General features: G+C 38.6%; 1 protein-coding gene and 1 long non-coding RNA gene across 12 annotated transcripts; one reads left to right on the top strand and one right to left on the bottom strand.

The window, feature by feature from the left end:
• Positions 1-24,032, bottom strand: PEX2 (peroxisomal biogenesis factor 2). 11 transcript variants are annotated; one of them, XM_074817146.1, is made up of 4 exons: positions 23,658-23,792; positions 20,470-20,568; positions 19,400-19,503; positions 1-3,972 (listed from the first exon to the last, which is right to left on the bottom strand). In XM_074817146.1, exon 4 carries the CDS (start codon positions 3,953-3,955, stop codon positions 3,041-3,043), a length of 915 nt encoding a protein of 304 aa, XP_074673247.1. In that variant the 5' UTR covers positions 3,956-3,972; positions 19,400-19,503; positions 20,470-20,568; positions 23,658-23,792; the 3' UTR covers positions 1-3,040. The 11 variants fall into 11 exon arrangements, with proteins under 11 accessions (XP_074673247.1, XP_074673236.1, XP_074673211.1 ...); XM_074817135.1 differs by having other exon boundaries at positions 19,400-19,500; XM_074817110.1 differs by lacking the exon at positions 23,658-23,792 and adding an exon at positions 23,293-23,383.
• Positions 23,758-27,727, top strand: LOC141920450 (uncharacterized). Its single transcript, XR_012622344.1, has 3 exons — positions 23,758-23,891; positions 26,523-26,680; positions 27,130-27,727. It is a non-coding gene; the product is annotated as an uncharacterized LOC141920450 (long non-coding RNA).
• The last annotated feature ends 217 nt before the right edge of the window (positions 27,728-27,944 follow it).

Here is a 27,944-nt window from a genome sequence, read left to right as displayed (position 1 = left end):
TCCTGTTCAGACGTATCTTTTATTTGTCAACTTGGTTTTCATAAGAATGATACATGCTAGATAACACTGCAGTAATATTCTCAAACAAGGATATTAATTGGATTGTATGTAGCAAATATATTTCTTTCATCTTTCTTAACATCAGAAATAACAGATAATCCTCAATTATCACATCTCACACTTACGGAAAAATAAAGAAATAGTTCCAGGTAATGCAGAGATCAGATACTATCTCTGTTATTTCTTTTACAGAATACTGAAACTCCTGCTTTTAAGTCTTCCATAACATTACTTAAATGAGACCTCTCTTAAAGCACTAGAGTAGATGGGAGGTTTGTAGAAGCAAGGAATCAGCGTTCTCTGACTCCTTTCATCTAAATGTCTCTAAAAAAAAAAAATCACACCTTGTGATAACTAGTAATTCTCATTCAAGTGAAGATATGAAAAAATTTCTGACGTTTATTAATATAATTAGTCTGTTTCAGTTATAGCTTCATTTTTTGATTTCTGATACAATGAAAACGTTCATCTACCACACAAAGACACACCACAGAGCACAAATAAAACTTAATACAGGACTGTAACTCCTATCCAAGACTGAATAAAAGGTCTGGTCCTTTACCTTTCTTAAATTTTAGGCATTTATCCTTTTTCCTTATGTATGTATGGCTGCTCAGAAGTACATTCTCATGGCAGGTGAACACTAAAAACCTTTTGTTTAGAGAAAATAACTGGAGATTAACATTCCAAAATAAATTTTATTCTCTCTACTGCAGGAAGCATCACCAGATGTATCTTAGTCCTTTGTTACAGGAGAGTTTTAACCTGAAAATATAATGCTTATGAGGACAAATTATCAATGCAATTAGTATGTAAAATTAATTATCCTTTGATTAGCCTACAAATTATCTCACTTTTTTTCTGTAGTATCTTCAAGTAAGACTCTTCTGCAGTTTATATATTACAAGACACAGCAGAACAGAATTACAATATAAAAAAGGTATGTTTTTAATAGTGCTATAAGGAAGCTGCTGAGTATTCACTTTGGAGTCCTAAAAAGCTAACCTGGTAGGAAGGAGTTTATCAATATGCAAGTTGAAACCTTGGTCTCAATCTGAGTTGTGACCACAACTGAACGAAGGTTGAACTGACCACCTCAAAGTCAGGGTTGCTAATGTATTTCTTTGGGAAGAGCTATTAAGTGATATGAAAGGACAATCCATAGAGAATCACTTCAGAACCAGCAAGTGACTCCAGAATATTCTCCAGACTTGCCAGTTTTGATGCTTCTAATAAAGACAGATTTGTACCTGCTGGTTCAAATTGCAACGGTGAATAACAGAAATTTGTCAGGCTGCTGATACACATATTTGATGGGCAATAATATGTTGCAGCACAGTATCTGGAAGCAGTTGTTCTGAAGTCTCTGTTGACTCACAGAACAGTAGCAGAATTAATGAAGTTTTAGGCTGCCCAAAGATACTTACAAACCCACTAACTATATTTAATTGCATCAGATGAAAGCGCTGTGTGTCACTCTAAAGATCAAAACCTAGAATTTAAGATCTTCAAACAAACAGGCTGGTGGGTTGTTTTAATCAGATACTGAAGAATGTAATAAACCATTTCATAAAAGTAGATCAAAGATATTGGATCAGTTACCATACTATTTTTGGGGCTGATTATTGATGATAGCCAATCAAGAACACAGTCACCATAAAGTGATTTACTCCATTTAACTGTGTAAGTATGAGAATTTGATTTAAGAGCCAAAAAAGGATGCAATGTATTTTTGCATTAATGAGACACTTCTGGATAAGACTTCCCGTTAAAAAAGGACTGCAATTTAAAAAAAAAAAAAAAAAAAAATCTTACAAAATCAGGTCAGAGGATGGATAAAGTGTTAAAACAGGGAATAATAAAAACATTGCAAAGCCAGTAGAGAAAACAGGTAGTAATTGTAAAAACCAGGAATAGTTACCTATTTTTTTAATATGTCTACATGCACATAACTGTGTTTGATCTATTTTCTGTGTGGTAGTGAGCTATTAGTGAAGTTTGGCACCCACCTTGACCACACCAAAAAAAGAAGAGTGGCAAGTTCCAAATACAGCATCTTGTGAGTAATGAGTTTTCTCCGGTGTCTCTGACTGAGAAGAATGTGGGTTACCTTGGGCAGCTGTCACATTCCAATGGATGATGGACTGCGTCCCTCAGCTTTAAAGGAAGAAGTGGGAGGTGGTCATATATACGTCACTGAAGATCACAGACATATAGCTGACTGAGAAAATGAGTCCAGTTATCCCACAAAGGTCTAGCAGGTGCACCGTATCTGCCCAAGAAGTGGTTATATTTCCTGTAGGCACATGCTAACTATGCAGCATCTATCTGTCTACCACGTGGATCACTTAAAGCTTATGGTCTATTGATAAGAAAGCAATTCTCAGTTAGAGAAAGTGTATGTCCTGTTATGGTGGGTGAGTATGATGAAAACTATAATAATCTGCTAAAATGACGATTTATCTTACACCTTTCCTTTTTGCAGTGGAACATCACACCGGGAATTCAAATTTAAAATTATTCTTTAGGCAAGACAAGGATGACTCTTCCACTAAATCCATCTACTAGGTAAGTTGGTAATGGCAGAAGCTTTTACAACAAGTTTGAGAAAATCCACAAAAGGGGTAAAAGCTTACTGGGCACCTTCTCTGTCTTTGAGGGAAGTATATAGCATGCAGTTAGGAAGTGGCAGGCTGACAGACTCTAGATCTAAGAAGGAATGACTTGACAAGATAGGGGTACCAAACTGGGATCAAGTAGTCAGAGAGTAGAAGAGCTGGTGAACAGCTTGCTTTCCTTCAGAGAGGCAAGTTGGCGCTGTTACTCAGTAAAAAACTAGGACCAGTAAAGACATTTGTTACAACAAATTACAGTCTCCAAAACCATCCTTAAGCTGTCTGTTTACAAATCTTCTGAATTCTTCCATTAATCTCTTCAACATAATATTTCATGTACAGTAGAAAAACAAACCAATCTTATATCAGGCACGTAATTCTGTCATTTCTATTTTATATTTCAGTGGCTGAAGACTGTGTACCTCTGAGCCGCATTTAGGACATGTAAAATACATATCAAATAAATAGTTACTCTTAATACAGTAGTAACAAAAAACATGTGAACAGCCTACGGTATGAGGCATGGTAGGCCATTCCCCACATAGTGAACATTCCTTGCAGTGAGCTGCTAATGTGTTTTCACTATTAGAAAGACCTGCAATAGGCAAACACCAAGAAGAAATTGTAAGTTTTAGTTTCTGTAAATTAATAAGTGGTAGCAGATAGATGAGAAATTCAGCAAAGCCATGCCATAAGAGTTCCCTGTTCATGTATTCAAATCCTACCTGACGAACACTTTGCGGCTTGCAAAAAACTGACCTAATTCCTAGAATCCGTTCTGTAAGCGTTGCAAATGTTCCTTTCTGAAGAAAAATCAGAAAATTTAGAAGTCCACAGAGTTTAAGAAGTCCGGCTCCAAAGTTAATATAACCCTTAATTTTGCAGAAAGATTGCAGCTGACGATTACTAAATAAATCATAACATCTTTCCTCCAACCATCTTCCACCAACAGTGAAAATAAGGTACCATAACTTCTGCTGTTTGCTCAGAGATTGGTATTTCTCTGTCTGAGATAAGTTATTCTTGTATTGAATATTCAGAATAGCCTGTCCCACAGTTGCATTCTTGGAATAGACAGTGAATCTCCATAATACAAGCCATAAAAATGCTTTTACTTCTGGTTCAAAATGAGCCAACACCCCTGGTTTAAATCCATGAAAACAGCTGGTAAACTGGGACCACACTAGTTGTTCCAGGGCTTTGTTCAGTTCAAGAGCATCAAGTTGACTTATTCTGAGCACAGGATTCAGACTCTTTTCATTTCCAATGCTGGAAGCCATTTCTTCACAAAAAAATTCTAGGAATAAACACAAATGGGTTTAAGCATAATGGAGCATTTCCTATTTTTATTCTTATTAAAGATAACAAAGTTGTAATATACCAGCAGTAAACAAGAAATAACGAAAAATCTTCTTCAGAATGCTATATTAATATGCTACAAGTCCTTTCAGGAAGCTTTACATTAACAGCATAAAATTTCATCTCAGAAGAAGTTATATTGGACTATTTCTCAAAGAGTAACATTTGTATTTGGTCACAGAGAAGTGTTTAACACATTCCAGATATTTAGAAAACTCCACAGATTTAATATTTCACTGTATAAATTAAAAAAAAAAAAGTTGCTGGGCATAACTGCAATATTCAATTGCACCTTGAAATAGAAGATCAGAAACAAGGATTATCTATCTATATGGTATTTTATGGAGAAATAGGGAAAATGAACATACTAACTAAAATCTAGAAGAGAACAGTGTGGGGGGGATAGAAAATACTGCCATATGAATACTTCAGCAGCTGCAGCTGAAAGTAACATCTTAGATTTACTAACAGATTTAAGGATTACCTACAGGAAGATATGGATGAAAATTAAGGTGGGAGTGAGAAAACTTGCTAAAGAAAGGCAGTGATTTGTTTAGTTTAGAGAAAAATCATTATATGAGATTAAAGAAATATTCAGCATTCAGCCATAAATTATCATACAGTACATCACTGAAGCCTGCATATATTTTCTAGAGTCTCTTGACAGGTACGGGATTGTGCTACTTGTCACATAACAAATTTCCTGGCAAGATGATTAATGTATACTAGCAACTTCAACAAATGTATACTCTTCTTGTTCAAGCATTACAGAGAAAAATAAAAATATTTTTTTAAAATTACTTGGTTTAAATGTTATTGTATCTGGAACTCCATGACTAAGAAAATATATGCAATAAATTTCAAGAGCAAAATATGAATAACACCTCAGTAATGCAAAGTTGTGGGGTAACTGGTTTTGGTTCCTTTTGCCCACATAAAAAACATAAAGTGATTTAGAAGTGGTATATTTCAGGTAGAATGCAACATATTTCACTTGCTAAACCAGATTCTTTGCATAACAGACAAGCAAGGGTCAACAGCTTTCTGGAGGAAGTACAGAAGAAGGTACTTCAAATCCTTATTCATAAGAGGAAAATCTGCTGTAACACAAATCTGCTTTGAATAAAAGATGCTGTAGAGGATCCTATATAGGAATCGTTCCTAATGATGCTAAGAATACTAAAAAAAAATTCTCAGAACCAGTAACTGCTGAAATGGAGTGCACCAAAAGTTTTAAATCCCAGTATAAAACATTATATATAGTATTCCTACTGCTTTCTATACCTATAATTGGTCATGTCTGTAAGGAAAATATCATGCAAAGCTAACAAGTAATATGATTTTGCTCTTCATGTATGCTGTACAACAGCAGTTTCCAATTAACTAAGACTGGCTACGTGGGTAGGGCATACAAGAGCTCCACTCAGTTTCTTTAAACTCCTCCTCCCTCATTTTCAAGCAAAATATGGCTGAAGCTAGTGTTAGGCCACCTCCTCTGGGCAAACAGCTATGGGGTTCATTGCATCAACCTGCACTGGCCTCACAAGCCAGTATACAAAGGCAGTATACCCAAGCCTGTCTCAGGAAGTGTGGTTGGAAAACATTATCCAGTATCATCCCAACCTACTCCACTTTGTGATCAGAGGGTCAATTCAACCCCTACTTGATCTTGTTGTATCACTTCAAAAACTCCAGCTCCAATGATTATCTGCCCTCCTACCCCTCATCTTCTCATCCCACTACCATTTTAGGAATCACATCCTCTGATAACCATCTGCTCTGGAACTTGTCACTCTGGTTTAGTGCTATTCACTCGTAACCCCTAGAAGTCTAGTGTCTTGTTAGTTTCTGCTAACACCTCAGTCCCTTCTACTCATTTCACTCTGTTCTACTCATTTCAGTTCACCTCCCGCTAGTGTTCTATACAATTCCCAATACACAAAATTACCTTTCAAGTTATTTGAAAGTGTCATCTTATCAATAAGCTTCCTTGATCCATCTACTAAGATTATTTTCCAACATCAGTTCAACCACCTCTTCCAGCTGTCTTTCATTATCCCAGATGCTATGAGAAACTGCTGTTGTAGATTTCTCATAAATAAGGTAGGCAGATTCTGTGCAGATTTTTTTTTCCCCTAAGTATAGCCAGATTATTTAAAGAAACCTCAGCAAGTGAGGAATGGGTAATCAGGAACCTTCTGAAGTTCACGGAAAAAATGTCAAATAGTATTACAATGGATCATAAAATACACAAGAAAAATGGATCACTGTAGGCTGGGAGGTGACTGGCTATGCAGCTGCTCTGCGAAAAAGGACTTGGGGATTCTGGTAGGCAGCAAGCTGAATGCAAGTCACCAGCGCATTCTTGCAGCAATACTGCCTACAGGAATACATTAGCATGTGTGTAGCTAGCAGACTGAAGGATGCATTTATTCCCCTCTACTTGGCATTGGTGAGTCTACACCTGGGATAGTAAGTCCAGTTTTGCCTCTTTTTTATCAATAGTACAAAAGAAATTTCAAGAAACTGAAAAAAATCCAGGCACTAATATCACCAGAGAGCCCCAACACCTGATATATGAGGAGAGCATGAACGAACTCAGATTGCTCAACTTGAAGATAAGGCAGCTAAGAAGTGATCTAATAGTAACCTTCCACTACCCAAGGGTTACAGAGAAGATTAAGCCAAACTTTTCTGTGAGATGCAGTGAAAGAGAAAGAGGCAACTGGTTCTAAGTTGCTACATGAGAAATTCCAGTTGGACATCAGGAAACTGGAACAGTTTGTCTAGAGGGACTGTGAAATCTCCATCCCTGGAGATTCTTAAAACTTAACCCAACAATGCCCTAAAGATCTTCCCCAGAACTTGGAGCTTGACCTTCTCAAAAATCTGTGCATGCCTCATTATAGAATCCAATTGATTTGTTACAATGCATATTTGTTTCATGTCCATGATCCTTTATAGAACTTTACTTGAAGGAAATAACTTCAGTGAACTTGTCAGTGTGGGTTGGAACTTTGTATACAGAAAATGGGAGCCACTTCTGAACAAACAAGTCCAACCACTGTTTGCTAACCTTAGAAATTGTGCAAATTCCAACAAGTCTCCTTTTTTAAAAAAATCAGAATCAACACCATATATACTGTTTAACTGTGACATATTTAATGTCTCTTCCTGAATTACCAACTAGCAGATTGATTTGACTTGGAAGTCACTTTCAGACAAACTATATGGAAAAGGAAGAATTATTAGACAAATACATAAGCAACTAATAATACAGATGTAATCCTTTAAAATCCTTTAAATTATGCTTATAATACTCCTATGTAAGCAAAGCTTTCTTTTTGATGAACAATTAGGTAAGCATTCTCAATTTAAGCAATAAAACTGGATATTGTTCTTAAGTTCTTTGTTGCTAAGACCACTAAATGTTTGCCATAGGCCATAGCTGTTAACTGGACCCTGCAAGTTACTTACAGATTATATACATATAGGTTTGGTTTTAATGTGTAAGCACATTTCAGTGTGCTTACTGCTAAGTACAGGCTGACGTGTTCTGCTATACACTGTCCTTACTTCCAAACGGATTTAAGGTTTTACTGCACTTATAGGGTAGATACTTACTTCCTATAGACAAACATTAAAAGGGAAAGCTTGAAATACATATTTTCCTATGAAAAATGTCTGCAAACGTCTTAATGATCTGGATAACAGCAACTGTTTGAAAGTAGAGGCCTAAATTCTGATATTTTGCTATAGTAGGGAATGGCCATTATATTCTTTATCTACAGTGTGCATTTTTTCAAGAATAAAAACATGATAATTAAGTTTTCTCTTTTAAAATCACTTTCTCTATATAAAATCCTTTCAGATATTTGTTACATTTTTCAGTTTGTACTGTTTTCACAAATAGTGGTCCTGGAGTAGGAATAAATGAGAAATATTCTGGTTTAAAACTAGATAATAAACACAGCCTGTGTCACAACATTTAACTTGCACTTTTTATGCTATTTTTGCATTCCATATTCTGCTGAGCTACATAGACTATAGAGAGAAAGTTGTTTTTCCTCCAAATTTCTGCATTAAATTCTATTTGTCATGTCCTTACTGATTTAACATCTTATATGGTCTATTTTAAATTTTTTAAAACTATACAACTCAGAATTGTAGACCCAGCAATGAAAGAGACAAATATCAATGCTCAGTTAAGGATGCCATCAGGCTTAACTTGCATGACCAGAATTGAATCAGGAAATGAACTACATGTGATCAACTTGTTACATAAATACACTTTAAGACAAAACACTAAAGACTACTACTTGAAAGGTTCTTCCTTGATTTTATACTTTCACAGATACTGCATAGAAAAAAAGTTAAAAATAACCCTCCAGAAAAAAAACAACCCACAGAACATTTCTTAAATAACCTATAGTTTGTCTGTTTTTTTTTTTTTAAACTAAACAAATGAACAATCCCACTTGTACAGTACACTGTGCAACAAAAAAATAATTATTGTATATCACCAGGGAAAGAGGAATTTCTTCTGGTATATGTTAGTGCTGTTATCGAGCATCGTACAAATTATGAATGAATATATTTTATTTGGAAACATGTATTGACAGAAATCTATCAATAGTAATGTGAGTATTGTCAACAGCCTGTCAATATTAATGTAATTATGATTAAGGGGATAACATGGATTTTAGCTATAATACCAAGTAACATCTCCTGCATTGCTGCTATCAATATAAGCATTATTATTGACCTGTTCTGGGACTATCAGTATGAGATGTATTACCATCAGGCATATTTGTCAATGCATACTGCCCACAAAAATTCTACATTTAAATTTACAGGTCTGTAAACTTTGCCTGCAGAAATATACAAATCCAACTAACCTCTAGGGTGCCATTTTTTCCACAGGTCTATTCCACTGTGGCTGAGTAATCAAGGGGTTTCTACTGTCTCAGTGCTACTGTAATCCCATTCCCTGCTTTTCTAGCATAATCATTAGAAGACAGACAGACATATAGGCAGAAGCTTCAAAACATTTTAAAGTATGATTTGTCAAAACACTTTTTTGGAAGCCAAATAAAATTAGACTTTATTAAGTCATTAACTTAAAATTGAATTTAGGATGCAAGAAGTAGCACACCCATTCACTTCACTGAGTTCATGATTTAACTATTTTAGATAATCTCTTCTGTGCAGCCAAAACATGCAGTTTGAGCACTGTACTTATGCAGATGGAATGGACCTCAAGAGACTCACCTTATCCTAACTCAGCATGAATGCAGGCTCAAGAATATCTTGACAGATGTTTAACTACCAAGAAAGCTGATTCCATACCTTCTCTAGCTAGTCTGTTTCAGTCTTTTATCACCCTAATAATTACAAAGAATCTTTTTCTCATATGAAATCTAAAGCATCCTTATTACAAATAAAGATGGTTTTCATTTCACAGGAGAAAACAGTAACAACAATGGAGAAGAATTTCCAGTTTGTCTGCATCTTCTCAAGAGGGAAAAGTGGTGAGGCATATGAGAGGACCAACTACATACAGATTTGCCAAACTAGACAACATCCTCTTTCCTACAACATGGCTGGTATGATCCTCCAGGAAAAAACCCCTTAACTTTTCCCAGTGGCATAGCTAGTATCTACCTTGAGGTCTACTGTATCTTCAGATCATCTTCTGTCATTTTTCTGTCCGAATAATTCTTTCCTGTTTTGTATTCATGTATTTGACTTTTTCCTCTGAAATGCAGTGTTTCATATTTTCCTGCATTGCTTTTCATCTTCTTGATTTCAGAGATTCTCTCCAAATTTATCAAGAGTATTTTGGATTCAGGTCTTATGTTCAAAACAAAGGAAAAAAAAAAACACCCAAAACTTTCAATCCCTCTCCAGCTTAGTATGATCAGTAACTTTTAAAATGTGTATTCTCTTCGATCATCCAACTCATTAATGCCTTTTCATCTTGACAAGGTACTATAGGTAATTACTTTGTAAAGGCAATTTTTCAACTTGATGCTGATAATATCAGCATCTAATGGAGACGGTATTGATATTACGTTTCCCTAGCTTGCTTATGCAGGGAAAAAGACTTTATTAAAATCAAGCTGTACTGTACCTATAGTTTTCCTCTTACTTACTAAGCTTGTCATCCTTTCTAAGAGGAGAAACAGATTGAGGTTCCTTATGAACAGGTCATGTCAAACCAGTAAGGCTGTTTTACAGTCTCTCTTCTGCACATCTTTAGATAAAAATTAATTGCTAAACTATGTAGTCCTGAATCTTTATTTGGAATCAAAACTGACAGCTTCCATAATTCTCTTAACAGAAGAATAAAGAGACACAAAAACACAGACAAATCCATTTCGCTGGCTATTTTCACCCTCTGGGACATTAAATAAATAAATAAATAAATACATAAATAAAATCAGTGGTGCCTAATTCCTCAATCATTCTAGGATGAATTTTATTAGGATTTGTCACTTGAGCACATCTATATTAAGATTCCTTAGGCTATTCTTTCTGTGCTTTGGTTCCACTCTTTTTTCCTGTCTAAGATTAATTTTATGAAGGTAGCAGGTCACAATATATCTCTTTTATAAAGTATGCCATAAAGAATCAGTCTTTGAAAATCTGTTACTTGTTCTCCTGTCTTATTTAATAACAGATCTTGGTAATGGACCTATCCCTTTGCGTCTCCTCTCACTTAGATTTTTGAACCCTTTCATTGATTCTTTTCTTCTGCTTTGTAAATTGAAACTTATTTTATTCTTTAGAGTCACTGATTTTATTTTTACATTCCTATGCTATTGCTATACATTCATTGTTAATAGTGTTGCATTATTTTTGCCTGGACAACTCTTTTGATTTCCAGGCCACTGAAGAATTCCTGATATATAAAGTCTCTTTAACATTCATTATAATAATAAACTAAAATAATAACAAACTATCTCAACACAAAGAAATAACTGGACATACATTAAAGAGAACCATTTTTCAGTGTTTTCAACAGACTAGATTCTGCCAAGTCCCAGGATTCAGATCTATAGACCAACCAGGGGGAAGTAGTATGTGGTGTGCATGCCAGAAGTCATACCTTCTCTGGAGAGAATATCACTAACACACAGTTCCTCTTTTCTTCAGGAGCTACAATGCATTCCGTATTGCACATTCAGTGTTGCCATACTGGTTATGTGAGAGAGAGAGCACACAAGTCATACCTGTGGTCTACTATCTCTCCTTTTATGTTCACAATGTTAAGATATCAACAGATAGCAAAAAAACCCTATCTTTCCACCCATCACAAGAATGCTGAGATTTTTTTTTTTTTTTTTTAAGGCGAGGTGAGGGTTTTTTGAGTTGGTTTTGCGGCTTTTTGTTGGTTGGGTTTTTTTGTGTGTTTGTGTGAAAATATATTCCATTTCACTGTTCTCTTTAGTTACTCTCAATAGCAACGGATATTTTAGATGTTAAATTTGAAATCAATAAACTTTAAAGATGAGAAATCAAATGATATGTATCCAGTTAATTTTAAAATCTTCTTTTACATCAGCTCTCATAATAAAACACGGAACCTAGACCCCAGCTAGTGAAAGCCTCATGTCTTACCATTAATTCTCATCTCTTTCTTGCTCAAAGTGCAGAGAGAAATATCCTCAGATCAAACTCTCATTGGGAGCCCCAACTGCATTGTCTCCTAATCACTGTAAAATTAACTTATCACTATATCATTACCTCAACTAACCTTACAAAAGATTGATTTTGTATTACTGTCTGGATTTCTGTATACTTCAGCTAAATACATATCATTTTGCAAAGAACATAAACTGATTCTTAAACCATTTGGAATAACTACTAACACTAACTGAAAAACGAGTAATACACTGCAATCACAGAAAATACTATTTGTTTCTTATATTCCTAGGACTATTTCTCGAAATAGACAAAGTAAAGGAAAACACTGAATAACTGACTGTGTAACAAATCAATCCCATGGATGAAATTAAGATTTTCACTAAGGAAGTTGAGTGAGGAACTAGTAACAAATCCCAGAATCCTTTATGTCCCAAGAGCAAGTACAAGACAAAGATACATTCAAATCACAGGTTGCTTTTCCAACTTTAACTCAGTAAGCTTAGACTTCATAAAATGGGATACAAGAGTTTAGCCACTACTGAATGCCTGGAGACAGCAAGAAAACGTAAGGATAGCTCATTGATTTATCTTCCATAAACTACCTGCTAGAGTTGAAATATTAGGGCTTCAAGTTACAAAATCAAAACCAGCTCAGAAGAGCCAGAACTGATACAACAGCAATGAAGAGCAGTAGGAAAGTGCTGCACTTTTAGAATCTGTACATCAGTCATTTCTGTCTGTATTTGATGGAAACTGAAAATCCCACATCAGTGTAATACATTCTCTTGAATGCTAGCAACCAAGACTATTATTGGCCACTGTTAAAGATACTCTGAATGCTAAAACCTCCCACTGACTTCAGAAAAACTTGTGATCTGTCAGCACTCTTAAAAGACAGATTATTAAATGCAAACATCTAGATCTGATAGACGAATTACTGCATAACTAATATTTAAAATACTACCTTTTAAAATTTGTGATGTTAAACTTAAGGCTACAAAGGCTCAAAGTACATTTCTGTTTCCTGTAGTATAAAAGTCATAGATAGCATCATCCTACCAACCTTTTGGATATGGCCCTGTCCTGGTTTCGGTTGGGGTAGAGCTAACTGTTTTTTTTTTCCTTCCTTTTTAGGATCTAGAATAGCACTGTGGTTTGGATTCAGTATGGGATTTGATATGAGGACAATGTTGATAATACACTGATGTTTTTAGTTGTTGGTAGGAAATCAAGGACTTTTCAACTTCTCATGTCCTGCTAGTGTGCAGGTACACAAGAAACTGGCAGGGAGCATAGCCAAAACAGATCCAAATTGGCCAGTGGAATATTCCATATCATCTAATGTTATGCTCAGTATATAGATAAGGGTTGATTGGGAAGCTCCACTCAGTTTTTCAGGATGGTGGTTTCAGGATTCTCTCTTCTCTGGGATCACTAGTCAGGAATGGGCTGGGCATCAGTCAGCAGGTGCAGGTGGTGAGCAATCACAACGTGTGTTATCCATTTGTTTTTATCTCAACCAAGTCTCCCTACCCTTAACCCTCCAACTCTCTCCCCTATTCCCCAGAAGCAGGGGAGGGTGAGCAAGCGGGGGCATGGTCCTTGGCTGCTGGCCAGGTTCAAACCACAACAGGCCCTAATTTTCCTTTATTAGAATAAACAGGAAGATAAGCATGTAACAAGTCATATGTTCAACCACTATTCTTCTTTATTCCATATCCCATTCGTCTTCTTCTGACATCTTATTTCCTCTTGTTTGTTATCCCTCGTTTTAGTATGCCAAATTGCAAACTCATCTCTACAGGGATGTGTCAATTCTGCTTGTAAATTCTCATTCTCTGCTGTACTAAATAAAATCTAGCTGCTGTTCCTTTTAATTAAATCAGTTATAAAAGAACCCAAAAGCTTAACAAGACAAAGCTGCACTGTAACTTGATGCTTTCCAAAAAAAATGGTTCAAAAAAATTCTTTGAACACTAAGATGAAGAGCCAAAATATATGCCCAATACACAATATTAACTCTTTTTCTGTGGAACTAGGTAATGGGAATTATCTGGAGAAGTGCCTTACATTTACTGTTGCTGAATCAAAACAGTGGAGAGTTTGGTTGGAGCAGTTTAACAGTTGTGACTGATGGTTAACTAAAAAGGAGCTGCCCCTTGCAAAGGAAGGGGCAACATCTCTGTCTAAACCAGTATCAGGAGGTGTAAGAGCACAGGAAAGATAAGGATCCCTTGAGCTACAAATGTAGGTCTCAACTACACAGCTGATGACAAGGAGGCCCTTGCGTTTGAAGATATTTTGTGTTATGATGAGGATATGAGGTTCTGGTGTAAGGACAGATAACTGAAAGTTATATTGCATCGCATGTGTAAAAGTGAAAAGGATGTAAAGTTTAGTAGATGTGCCATCCTTTGTGTAAAGCAGGTGAAACATCACATGGTGGCAGAGGTATGCAGCTCCATTTCATAATGGTTCAAAGACAGAACATGGATGCATGGTTGTGAGCACACTGTGGGCAGTTATAGCCAAAACTCTTCATTTGCTGGTTATTATTACTTACCTGAAAAGTTGGCCTTATGCATCATGACATACATAGCATCTGCTTTTCACTATGGTAAGGGCACTGTGTCTCATGTAGCCTTATTTGTCAAGCAGTGTCAATCCAAATTATATGCATTTTTCCCATGCCCCTCCTTACCTTTCTTCCATTTGAAACTACCCTTAAAAAAAAAAGTCATTAACTTAAATTCCCATTTCACATCTCTGTATTTCTGTTCTGATCCTACCTGTCTGATCCATATAAAAGGATCAACAGATAGGTATGAAGACACCCGAATGAAGATTAAGAAGATATGTCGAAGGGATTCAGAAGCAATGCCTGTTCTGTATACTGATACAATTTACCACAGATGACAGAACCCTGAAATTTTGTATTAAACACCTTAGGCTCATCATTTGTGAAACACAGTCATTGCCCAGATTTTATTTCAACTTTCTTCCTTTATACATACATATGCATACCAACTGCACAGTCATGAATATTCAGCGATATGCAAGCAAAACTGCTGATCCAAGTACTGCACTGTAGGAACATAACACCATTTAACCTTTTATTAGAAATAGTTATTAGATGAGAAAGGTAAAATCTGTCCTAAATGCACAGCTAACTCATGATTAACCTCTGTCCACATCTGTACCAAAAGGAGGACTGTATGTAAAAACAATGTTGTTACAGACTGTATATATTTAGGGCAGGGATGAGGGCGCATGGCAAGCCCATCACCCTGGATTTTAGGAGAGCAGACATTGGCCTCTTCAGGGATCTGCTTGGTACAGTACCATGGGATAAAGCCCTAGAGGGAAGAGGGGCCCGACAAAGCTGGTTGATTATTCAAGGATCACCTCCTTCAAGCCCAGCAGTAACACATCCCAACAAAGAAGAAGTCAGGCAAAACCACCAGGAGTCCTGCATGGATGAACAAGGAGCTCCTGGACAAACTCAAACATAAAAAAGAAGCCTACAGAGGGTGGAAACAAGGACAGGTAGTCTGGGAGGAATACAGAGAAATTGTCCAAGCAGCCAGGGATCAGGTTAGGAAAGCTAAAGCCCTGATAGAATTAAATCTGGCCAGGGACATCAAGGACAAGAAAAGCTTCTATATGTACGTCAGTGACAAAAGAAAACTAAGGAAAATGTGGGCCCTCTCCAGAAGGGAATGGGAGACCTGGTTACCTGGGACATGGAGAAGGCTGAAGTATTCAATGACTTTTTTTCCTCAGTCTTCACTAGGAAGGGGTCCAGCCACACCGCCCATGTCACAGAAGTCAAAGGCAGGGACTAGGAGAATGAAGAACCACCCACTATAGATGATCAAGTTCAAGACCATCTAAGGAACCTGATGGTGCACAAATCCATGGAACCTGATGAGATGCATCAGTGAGTCCTGAGGGAACTGGTGGATGAAGTGGCTATCCATCATATTTGAGAAGTCATGGCAGTCCAGTGAAGTTCCCACTGACCGGAAAAGGGGAAACATAACCCCCATTTTTAAAAAGGGAAATAAAGAGGAGCCAGGGGACTACAGGCCAGTCAGTCTCACCTCTGTGCCCGATAAGATCATGGAGCAGATCCTCCTGGAAACTATGCTAGGGCACATGGAAAATAAGGTGACTGGTGACAGCCAACATGGCTTCAGTAAGGGCAAATTGTGCCTGACAAGCTTGGTGGCCTTCTACAACGGGGTTACAGCGCTGGTGGATAAGGTAAAGAGCAACTGATGTCATCTACCTGGAATTGTGCAAAGCATCTGACAGTGTCCCATACAACATTCTTGCCTCTAATCCATGTCTAGAGGCATGGATTTGATGGATGGACCACTTGGTGAGTAAGGAGTTGGCTTGATGGTCACACTTGTGTGTGATGGTCACACACAAGAGTTGCTATCAACATTCCTTAGGGGTCCATGTTGGGACCAGCGTTGTTTAACATCTTTGTTGGAGACATGGACAGTGGTATTAAGTGCACACTCATCAAGTTTGCCAATGACATCAAGCTGTGTGGGATGCCATCCAAAGGGACCTGGACAAGCTTGAGAGGTGGGCCTGTACAAACCTCATGAAGTTCAACAAAGCTAAGTGCAATGCACATGGGTTGAGGCAATCCCAAGCACAAATACAAGCTGGGCAAAGAGTGGATTGAGAGCAGTCCTGTGGAGAAGGACTTGGGGGGTGGAAAACTGACTATGAGCCAGCAATGTGCGCTCACAGCCCAGAAAGCCAACCGTACCCTGGGATGCATCAAGAGAAGTGTGGCCAGCGGGTCAAGCGAGGTGATTCTCCCCCTCTACTCTGCTTTCATGAGACCCTACCTGGAGTACTGCATCCAGCTCTAGAGTCCTCAGTACAAGAAAGACATGGACCTGTTGGAGCAGGTCCAGAGGAGGGTCATGAAGATGATCAGGGGGCTGGAGCACCTCCTCTACAAAGACAAGCTGAGAGTTGGGGTTGTTCACCTAGAGAAGAGAAGGCTTCAGGCAGATGTTATAGTGGCCTTCCAGTACTTAAAGGGGGCCTACAAGAAAGATGGGGTGGGACTGTTTATCAGGAAGCGTAGTGATAGGATGAGGGGTAACGGTTGTAAAGTGAAAGTAGATTTAGATTTGATACAAGGAAGAAATTCTTTATTGTGAGGGTGGTGAGGCACTGGAACAGGTTGCCCAGAGAATCTGTGGCTGCCCCCTCCCTGGAAGTGTTCAAGGCCAGGTTGGACGGGGCTTTGAGCAACCTGGTCTAGTGGAAGGTGTCCCTGCCCATGGCAGGGGGGTTGGAACTAGATGATCTTTAAGATCCCTTCCAACCCAAACCATTCTATGATCCATTAAAACCAAGAAGGCCCTCCATCAATAAAAGACAAGCCTGTTCACTGAAAGTTTTAAGTTTTGGCCTTGTATCATATGGCATAACTTAGGAATAATTGTATCTAATTATAATCAAGAACTCTCAAGTGGTGGAAGGATAAAGAACAGTACTTTACCTGATGTATATATCTAATTTTTTAGACTTATGTTCTATAGAAACATAAGCTGATGTAATTTCTGACAGCTACAGTCATTCCATCCCACCTTCCTTCAACTTTGTATTGCCACCTTTTCTTACAGACTAATGCGAACACTTATTTGACCCTCTACTGAACTGTTCTTGCATGTTAAACTGGCAGAAAACAAACCTGTTTAAATTTATTTTCCTGTAGATTTAGTACACAAACAGGTCAGCACAGCATCACATAAGATGCATGCAATACCAGTAAGAAGAGCATCAGGGCCAGGAAAAACAGATAGTCATGAAACTGGCTGCTTTTGAATCTGAGAATTATACTCTTACATCTGCCACCAGTCAATAGCAAGATAGAAAATCAAGGCTTTCATTTGATTAGAAGAACTATTCTTATGGTCTTCAAACCCAACATGCTGAATGTGCATGGATAACGCTGCAACACTGTAAATACGAAACTTTTTGCTTTCAGAAATGAAAAAAAGAATTATTTGTACAAGTCCGCTGTAGGACTCATGCAGACTTGCAGATGAGAGGCTACTCTGTTTAAATAAGTAACACTATGCAATTTTTCCTCACTCTTTTTGATATGATTTTACTTTGAAATGTTTGGCATACACAGTGACTAATAGGGATGCTGGGAAAATTAGATGTGCTCAGTGTCCCCAAACCCTGACAGTTTTATTACTTCATAATTATGGTAACTTTAAGCACACAAGGGAAGACTGATATGCTTTCACCATGCTCTCTTCAATCCTGTAACTTCATTAGCATTTTAGAATCCACTGGCACAGTTACACATACATATTACAAGTAACAGTTTAGAAGAGGGATAATAATTTCCTTACTAGGCAGTCTGAGCTGTACACTGTGACAGCTTCTACAATCCCTCTGTAATCCAATGTGAATTCCCCTCCATGATTTAGTTATGCCCCACAGTATCATGGCCCTATATTAATTTCTTTTCCAGGAAAAGTTCCTTTCTCTTTGTCAGTCCCTTCCTGTGATATCTTCTGTCAGTTCCTCTGCTTATAGAATTAATAATATTATTTTTGAATAATATTATTATTGAAAGTATTTTTCAAGTTTTCTTAGAATCTAAATTTGGATTATTTCCTTTCCTTCCCAACCCCACTGCCAACATTAGCAAAAATGGAGATGGTGGAGATAAGTAGTGGCAGAGACAGCATTTTTAGAAAGGTTGTTCCCAGTCAGCTACTGATACAAACACAATGAATAATAGGAGTGATTCAGCTTACTTCTAAAGGCCAAAAATCTCCACAGGTCCTCTCTTGCAGGGAAAGGAAGAAGTGCCCAGACCCAGACTCAAGCTTGAATCAAGAGTCTCACCACTGCCATAATTCCTCTCTCTTCCCATATCATCTATTTGTCCTCTTTTTCCTCTATCTCAGTTTTTTATTTCTCTTAATTTTTACCCTTTCTTCTTCTGAAAAATCTGCAGTTTCCTTCTGAAAAGTCTGAAATAATCTTAAGACTTCCAAATTTCTTGCATTCCACCTCCAAACAAAAAAAACCCAACCCAAACACCACCATCTCCGAGAGAGCCACATTACAGATAGCATCCTTTCTGTTCTCCTTCTCCTGAAGATTTTTGTAAAGTTTAGATGTGAACTGACAATGCTTGTAGATGTAGGTCAGATGCATGGCTGCAGGAACCATTTAGCTCATCAGAGAAGCTTCAGTACAGATAGCCTGCTACCTTCTCTGTCCACGTACAACATGACTTATAAGCCTGCAGCTTTTTAGCAGAACACACCTTTTTTTATTTTTTTTTGTTTGCTGCTTTTAACTTTACTACTCGAAGAGTACAGGGAGTGCTGCGGAGTAGCTGGTGTTGAGACCATACTAGTTAGTTAAAATGAGAGTTGTAGCATCTCTTCCTGCCTTCACTGGTCTATGTGAAAAAGTATATATTCTATTAGGTCTCAGAAGGAAAAAAAAACCAACCTTATCCACCTCCCCAAAAAAACCAACAAAAACCCCCCAAACCAGCATAAGCAGCCTGCTTGAAAACACCATACTGAAGTAACCCTCTGCTGCAGTCCAAGAGATGTAACAAGTTGTAGGGGCTATCATCATTAACTGCAGCAGCAATACAGTGAGTTTGAGTCTATTTCCAGTTTTAGTCATACACAACTTACCATCATTTAGGTTGGAAATTTAAATTCACTCTCTGCATGCTCTAAAAAACTGTGTGAATTCAGATGTTGTTCCTGGAAAGTTAACATTTGGAAACCAGACCCTGCTAGGGAGAAATTTACATTAGGGTATTCTAGTGAAAGACTGATTTTATTTGATGAAATTATCATCTTCTAACTGTACACATTACATACAAGTGCAAATACACCCTTTTCATATTTTGTATCTTACAAGTTGTTCAGCTTAGTACATACTCAACATATGTATAAGGCTAATATCTTTGTAGAGAGTTAAGTGTACTTATGATGTGAAGGACCAGTAGACACTTTATAATATTTATAGAATGGAGTTGGTTGTGATTTAAAGAAAAATATGCCTCTCTGGAAGTTTGCTGGCAAAAGGGTCCTTTTTTTGCAGTCATTCTAAAGTAGTATGGAGCGGTTTCCCCTCTCTGAATTTCCTAAAGTATGTGTGTGAAAGTCCACTGGTGGGTTGCCAAATACTGCTTCTGTATTTACTGCAAACTAACAAAAAAAAATAAAAAAAGAGAAAACTTCAGAGTTGACTGTTACCCCCCCCTTTTTATTTTTTATAAATGTGATAATAGGGGCAAGTAGAAAGGGATCAGTGTGCTTATTGTAAGTTTATGATGGCCAATCCGTGCCTGCTCAAGCAGGGCCAGCTGGAGCCAGTTGCCCAGGATCACGTCCAGACAGCTTTTAAATATCTCCAAGGAGGGAGACTCCACAGCCTCTCTGCTCAACCTCTCTCAGTGCTTGGTCACCCTCACACTGAAAAACTGTTTCCTTACATTCAGGCAGAGCTTCGTGCTTTTCAGTGTGTGCCCACTGCCTCTGGTCCTGTCAATGCGCAGCACTGAAAAAAGCCTGGATCCATCCTCTTTGCACCTTCCTCCAGGTATTTATATACATTACTAAGATCCCCCTGAGCCTTCGCTTCTCCTGGCTGAACAGCCCCAGCTCTCAGCCAGGAGACTCACTGGAGTCATGCCGTAGTTCCTTAACCAACTTTGTGGCCCTCTGTTGGACTCTTCAGTATGTCCAGGCCTCACCTATACTGGGGAGTCCAGAATCGGGCACAGCTTCTTTCCTTCCCAAATATCCTCTGGGTATCAGTCTTTAGCAATCTTCAGAACTGTCACTTTAAAAGACTACAAAAGATTAAACACAGGAGAAGATCAAATGTTTTTCTTGACTTGCACCACAGCATTTGATGTCAAAGCACAAATGAAGGTCCTCAGATTAGTAACAGTGTCAAAAACTATCAGAGTACAGAAATTACCTTTCCCGTTTTATTCTAAGAGTTGAATAGAGTCTTTATATACTACCCATACCTGTTTGCAAGTTTTAATTGAGTTTTATTTAGTTCATCACAAGAACATTTGCCTCCTACATCTCCTGAACCACAGTAAGTATCAAAACCTTTCTGTGACTCACTACCTTCTCCAATAAAAGAAATTATATCTACAGTCTCGGGGTAGGGGAATAATAAAAGAATCTAATAGGAGACAAACACAGAGCTCTCAAACAAACAAATTCCCTCCCAAATCTAAACACTCTCCTTGCACAAAACAGACATTCCATATATCTAGCTTAATCCTTAATAATCCACCAACATGAACTGGGGCATACCATTCCAGCTACCTGACAGCCTTTTAATCAGTGGGTGGATTCATAATGTACCTGAAGGCCCATTACCTGAGAAATGAACCTTTTTAAAAATAAATTCAGGGGATGATATTTTACATGCTTGTACTGCTGTACTAAGAGTTCTAAGGTTAGCTATGAGAGACTTAAGCATGAGCTGATTCACATACATGTAAGTTCACCACTTCACAGTTTTCAACGCTTCTAAGTAAAAGATACTTTGCCACTTATGCAGAGGTGTCTAATTTTAATTATTTACTCAATTATATCAACATTAAAAGTTTCACTAAAGCTTTAATGGGAACTGATTTTATTCTTTTGGTGAAAAGAAGGATCTCAACAAATAAAAAGCCACAGGTTTGAACCAAGGTGGGCCTAGAAGTTAAAAGGACTTACAAGCAAAACTCTAAGCAAAGACTTATTTCAGCTGCCTTGGCCCCACATTAATACAATTTCATTATGCTCCGTACTCAAAAACCATACTCAATTCTTCAAAAACTGCAAATATATATATACATAACATTGGGGTTTTTTTAAATATATATATATATATATAAAAATTGCCACTTATAAAAATACCGTAACGCCCCACCTCTTTCAGCCTCCCACAATACAATCCAGACTGGTAGGCAAGAACAACGATGTAAATGTTAAGATCCTTGCAAAACCTTCATAGACAATAGCTTTAAATGTATTCCACTTTCCAATTCACTGACTCTATCAATTACTTAACAATATGGAGAACACTAGAAGCATTATTGTAATTAAAGCATAAATGCATAAGCTAATATTAAGATCTTTTTAAAATAAAAAATAAGAATGCTGCTTTCTGAAGAATATGTTTGCACAGGCAGACACAAACTTCTGACAATCTTTAGCAATAAAAGTAACATCCGATTTACCCAAAAGAAAACAAATTATTTTCAAAACATTACTTCAGTGTATAGGATAGAAAAATATTGGAAGCATTTTTTTTAACAGAAAATTGAAATTAGCTTGAACTAGCCTATTCACAGTATAATCTCTCATGCACAGCACCGTCTTTTCTCCACATACATCGCTGCAGATACAAGTGGTGAGCTGCTCTCTTCAAAGAAACGGTTTGTGAAGAATGCAACTTTTTAACTCCAAAAAAGTATCCTTACTAGCGACTAGTGCTAGAGCACTAGCGGGCACAGTAGGTGTTCCAGTACTGACATAATCATCTATTTCCATAGTAAATTCAAGAAGAATTAAAATATAAGTGTCAAATCCCTCCAATAGTCTTGATTATGTGCTCTACTGGTCTATTTCCTTTCTATCAAAAAAAAAATGAAAAAAGCCTTTTTAATAAGTTAATTTATACATCTAATAGGTGTGAAGTTAGCCCTCTAACTCCGGAGCAAGTAACCGAAATTGATGACTTCATGCAGTATGAAAAAAACTTTAAAAAAAAATAATTCAGAGGTGTGAATTGCTACTCTCTTTAAGAGTTTATTTGTTACTCTAATTCATGTCCCAGCAATGACACTTTCAGCTGTTTTCCTAATAAACATTTCATTAGATAAACTAGTGATAATGGACATCCAGGAAGCGAAAAACAAACAGCTGATGAGTGGAAACTGAAGCATAAAGAGGAAAAAAAGTTTGTAGAAGAAAGCACTGAAAAAATAGATCTTCATAAAGAATAAAAACAGTATTAAAGTGAAAACTTGATCAGCAGCAAAGGAGTTAGACAGGAATTCACTAACTTTCAGTAAAATCAAACAAATGGCTAAATTTTCAGAATCAGATTTTACTACAAACTGGCCATACTTCATCTTTGACCTTCGTGAATATGTCCCTCTCACTGACAGATGATACAAGAAATATACTTAGGAACTGAAAATAACATACAGTGCTGTTTCTCATTATGGACTATATCATAAGCAGAATTAATCGCTCTGCCAAAATATGTTGGCCACTCATACTAAATGTACATTAATTTTGTGGCAAACTAATGGTTTGTTACTCACAGGTTGCACAAAACTGGATTAACAGAAAGTAACTGTCACCTTGAGCAGGCAGTACCTTTAGGAAGCCTTGCCACCCATAGCAGGCAGTCATAGGAAAGACCTCTGAAGGTCCATAAATGGGTTCACTCTCTCAACTGACATCAGCACAACAATTCGGATTAAAATATCCCTCTGACAGAATATTATGCCCTTTCCTCTCTATAGAGCATGTTACCAGGCTCCGTCGTTTCTTACCTCACACCCCGGGCCTAGCTGGAACCCTTGCCGCCTCTTTGTATACCGAGGCACGCAACAGGCGTGGGAACGTCAGCGGGGCTCACGAAACTGAGAAAGGCCCAGAGAGAGGGCGAGGCGAAACACAGTTTTTTATAAACAGGGCCTGGAGGAGCGACCGGGGCGGACCCAGAGAGGCTCCCCCGCCGGCCCTGCAGGCCCGCCGCCGCGTCCCGGCCAGCCGCCCCGAGCCTGGTGGGCCGCGGGAGCTGCGGCTCCGTCGAAGGCCGCGGCTCCAGTAGCAGCCTCCGCACGGCGGCAGCGCCGCCCGCCGCAGCCCCACTGGCCGGGAAGGCCGGTAGCACCCCCCCCGCGCCCCGACTGACCTGCGCCGCCGCCGGGCCCAGGCCGCCGGGAGTCTGCAGGGGTCCGGGTGCGACAGACTCTACCTCGAGCCTCCTAGCGAAGGCCTACGCGGACGGAGCCTCGGGGACTCTCCACTCCGCCACCCAGCTGCCACCCCCGGCCCACGGACACCGTCCCAGCAGCAGGCCCCGCCAGGTCATAGAGCCAGCTCCTGCTGCCTAGAGCGGCTACGGCACAGACAATCAATACGGCAGGTAAACACCTAGAGCGGCTTTGCAGGAAGTCCTCCGAGAGATCGAGATGACGCGCTAGAAGGGCTCCAGGGATGACATCCGTGCCAGGGGGAACGGCGGGGCTCTCTGACTGACAGGCCGCAGAGCAAATCAGTGGCTCGGGGTGAGGATGAGAAGCCAATGGGAGAGGCAGGGGGTAAGGCAGCTCGGGGTCCGGGGCGGGGGGCCGTTGGGCAGCGGGTGGCTCCCAGGCCCTGTGAGCACTCGAGCGTCCCGGTGGAAGCGGAGCTGCGGTTTCGCCATCTTCAGCTCTGCAAGCGCTAGCAGCGGCTCCTGCTCGCCCTGGCCGTCCGTGTGGTGGCGGAGGGGCTCCCGGCTGGGGGTGGGGTGGTCGCCGAGGGTGGTGTGGGGGCGGCGAGGCCGAGCCACTTGGAATCGAGGGTAGCCTGGGGCGTAGCCGCGGCCCGTGGGGGGCGAGGGGCTTCTGCAGCATTTGCTGACATGATTCACAGGGCTGAGAGAGAAGAAACTGAGCAGACGAGGGAGGAAATGTGGCAACAGCCTCTAAGTACTGCAGGCAGGTATTTCTCTAGCAGCGTTACTCCAGCGCTGTTTGATGCATGGTTGATCGGTTGGTTGCCAGCGTTAGTGATAGCCAAGTCCTCCCAAAGTGTTTTAGGTGTTTTGAACGTATTACACAGTTGAGGAAAACTGCATTGGCAAGTTGGCTATTACGGTTCTAGAAAGCAAATTAAAGAGAACTCTGTAAAATATGACTATGAACAGGTTGAGAGGAATCTACATTGTTTAGTAAACATAAAATTAAAAGATACTCAAATAGTGGCTTATTTATTTCCAAACAGTAACTATAGTTTTGGTGTATTTATGAATACAGGTTCACAGGTGATGTTAAGGGTCCCACTTCTTCAGATACCTTGCTGAGGTTATCTGTGCTAAGGAGGCTGTAGGGGGGTTCCATGGGCACGTGTTGATGGATTCTATACCTTTTTTTCTAACTTGCAGCCAAGAAATTAGGTAGCACTCTGGACTACTTATGGTGTCACAAAACAGGATACAGCCCTTTATGGATATTATGATCTTGTAAGAACAGTTTAGCTGAATATTTACATGTCATTTTTCACAATGGTAAAGCATCCTCAAAACAGATGCCTAACTTCCTCTTTTAGAACTGTTTGAAGTGAATAAGGCTAATTCATATGGCTGATTTCACAAAATGGAGATTAGATCTATTTATATGAAAACTGCATTTTAAGCAAAATGAGGTAAATTTTATCTTTTGAGCTAGGACAGCTCTTTTCTTTCATGGAAAGACATTGTAGTGGAAAGCTTATGACCACTAGTAAAGGAAAAACAATCATGCCCAGATGTTTAGATAGTCTACCATATACACCAAGGTACTTGGGGTGATTCTTGCTTTGTTTTTGAAACAAAACCGTCCGATCATTTATTTCTGCTGAGGAGTAATTCATAATTGAATCATGGAATTTATTTATTATAATTTATTTATCATTGCATATTTGAATTACAAACCAAGAAAAAGACTTCCTTGTGCAGGGCACTGTAAACTATATCAGCGTTTAAAAATCTTGTGAGACCCTGTGTGACATGGGCATACCAGAGGAAGGCAATAGTGGACCTGCAACTCAAGACTAAAGCGATGTGCTATTTCTTGGTGTGGCTGATATTGTTGTGATTGTCTCTGGGAGCCATGCTTTCTAGGTGAGAGGTTGTTCTCCAGCCTCTTACCTGTGTTTTGACCTGACGCTCCAGAGGCAGCTCACCATCTGTGTCTGTCACATGAGGTCTCTGAATAGAAGCTTGCAATGCTAAGTCATCAATGCCTGGAATCCTTAAAGACCCTGTAACAGGAAGTGTAATGGGGAAGTGCTGAACAAGTCTCACACGTAGAATAAGAGTTTTTACATGAGTTCTGGAAGATGAGTTTCAGACTAGTTCATGAGTCACTCTCTTGATGAAGCCACTTTCAGTTCCTGAAAGAAATAGTAAACTAATAGGGGTAGGTCATATCTGAAGTTTGTCCTCATTTCTGTTCTCATGTGACACTTGCATTTCCTCCCGCTGTTCCTTCTGCTTTGTTCATATGGAGATCATCTGGCCCCCATGCTGCTGAGCAATCTCTCTCTCTCCTCCAGGACTCAGTGTGGATGAAGACAGCAAATTCATTGCTGATCAGATTGGTTTTACAGACTGAATAGCCTTAGCTTTTTCGAAGCTGGAAATGAACATTCTTACTTAAACTATACTACTGTGGTGAAAAAGGGAGTTTTCAAATATGCAGAATTAAATGGATAGCAAACTAAGGTTACCTTTTGCTTTGAAAAACTTTAAACACCCCTTTTCCCCTGCAAGCAGTGCTTCAATTGTTGTGGTTTGCTGGTGATTCAGTAATCAAAATCTTATTTGTAGTATCTTTGTAGGAGACTGCACAGATTAGGAATTTAGTCGCTGCAGTTAATGTTCTTCCTGAAGTGGAAAACCACAACTGAGGGACTGAAATATGAAGAAAGAATGGGGGATGGAAGAAAAATGAAAAGCTAGAGCATACTTTTGTCCAAGGTTTTCATTCCTGTCTAACCTTCCCTGTCATTTCTATCCTTCTAATTCTTTCAGAAGATGACAGAAAAATGTCCTCTCTGACTACAGAAAAGCACACTCGAATTTCCATGCCACTACTTGAAACGTGGTTATGCTTTTAAAGCAGACATTTTCCGTGGCCTTAACTGCTCACAGGTCTGTCCTAAAACCAAAGTAGCCACTGTGCATACCTAGTAAGTACTGTTCATAAACATTTTTATAATGTTTGACCTTAAGAGTGACCTGAAGATTAATGGATATGTTGTATCAGTTTTAATGGGTCTCTTCTCCCTTGGATGCACACATGTGACTCCCATTAGCCTTAATGGGAGTTATATGTGTGCCTAGAGGTTAGACAAGATCTCTAAAGGTGCTGTTATGCTCTGTTGTATTAACGATCTCATAATTGCTGAGGTGCTGCACCTTTGCATTGAAAGCAAACTAATTAAATCAGTCAAGTATAAGTTGGTATACTCGCATACCTGGCACATATGTGTGTTTTCCAGGGAGTCCTTCAGTACACAGAGGTAGAGGCTAAATCAAATGTGGAATTTAAATTTTAACTGTGATTTGGCTTCCTTTATTTTAAAATTATTATATTATTATTTATCATTATTATTTTTGTTATATTATTTTTTTACAGATGATTGTTCATGCCAGTCCAGAGGAAGAAGCTGAATGCGGTGGTTTATTTTATCATTAAAGCGTGTATTGAGAAAAGTGACTGAGTTGATTCTTATTTTTGATGTTCCAAATCATGCACTTTGAAAAAGGCAGTTAGGTCTAGAGGATTAACATGAAGCTTGATGTTGAATTTTAATTATGGCTTTGTTACTCATTTCTTCCAAGTGCCTTTAGACAAAGCACTTCACCTTTCTTTGATTTCTGGGTATGTAAAATATCTTCTTGCTTCTTAGTGTTGTAGACGTAAATTAATATCTGTTCTATGCTTTGAAATTTTAAGATTGGTACATCCAATCTTAATATTCTGCTGGCATAATTATGACAGCACAGGAGGAGGAAAAAGTCATAGCAGCTACCTGATAACGGCAGAAGCCCTGGTGGAGATGCAGATCTGTTGAGAGAACTGATTCTGTTCCATAATTAATGATGCATAAGGCAGTGGACTGGTACTGAAAAATCTTTGGTGTAGTTTTTGGTGGAAGAGATTGTACAGTAGGCAAATTCACATTGTATAGACATTTTTATTAATCGAAATAAAGAATAGAATTTGACCATCACTCTGAAAATTTGTGTACTGTATTATGTTACTATTTCTGTATGTTTGAAAATTAACCATGATGTAGTCTTCTCTGAAGATATAAATTTGGCGAAAGAATAAATCTTAATATTGACATTCTAGAGGAAAAGAAGGGTTTATGTGGTAACCTACACATTTAAAGTTGGTTAGTTGGGATTTTTTTTATTATTTTGTCAGATTAAGGTATTATATAAACT

Source organism: Strix aluco, chromosome 1 (genome assembly GCF_031877795.1).
Source record: "Strix aluco isolate bStrAlu1 chromosome 1, bStrAlu1.hap1, whole genome shotgun sequence".
In the NCBI taxonomy this organism is placed as follows: Eukaryota; Metazoa; Chordata; class Aves; order Strigiformes; family Strigidae; genus Strix; species Strix aluco.
Note: the sequence above shows the minus strand (reverse complement) of the source record. Positions and strands in the feature narration are given on the sequence as shown.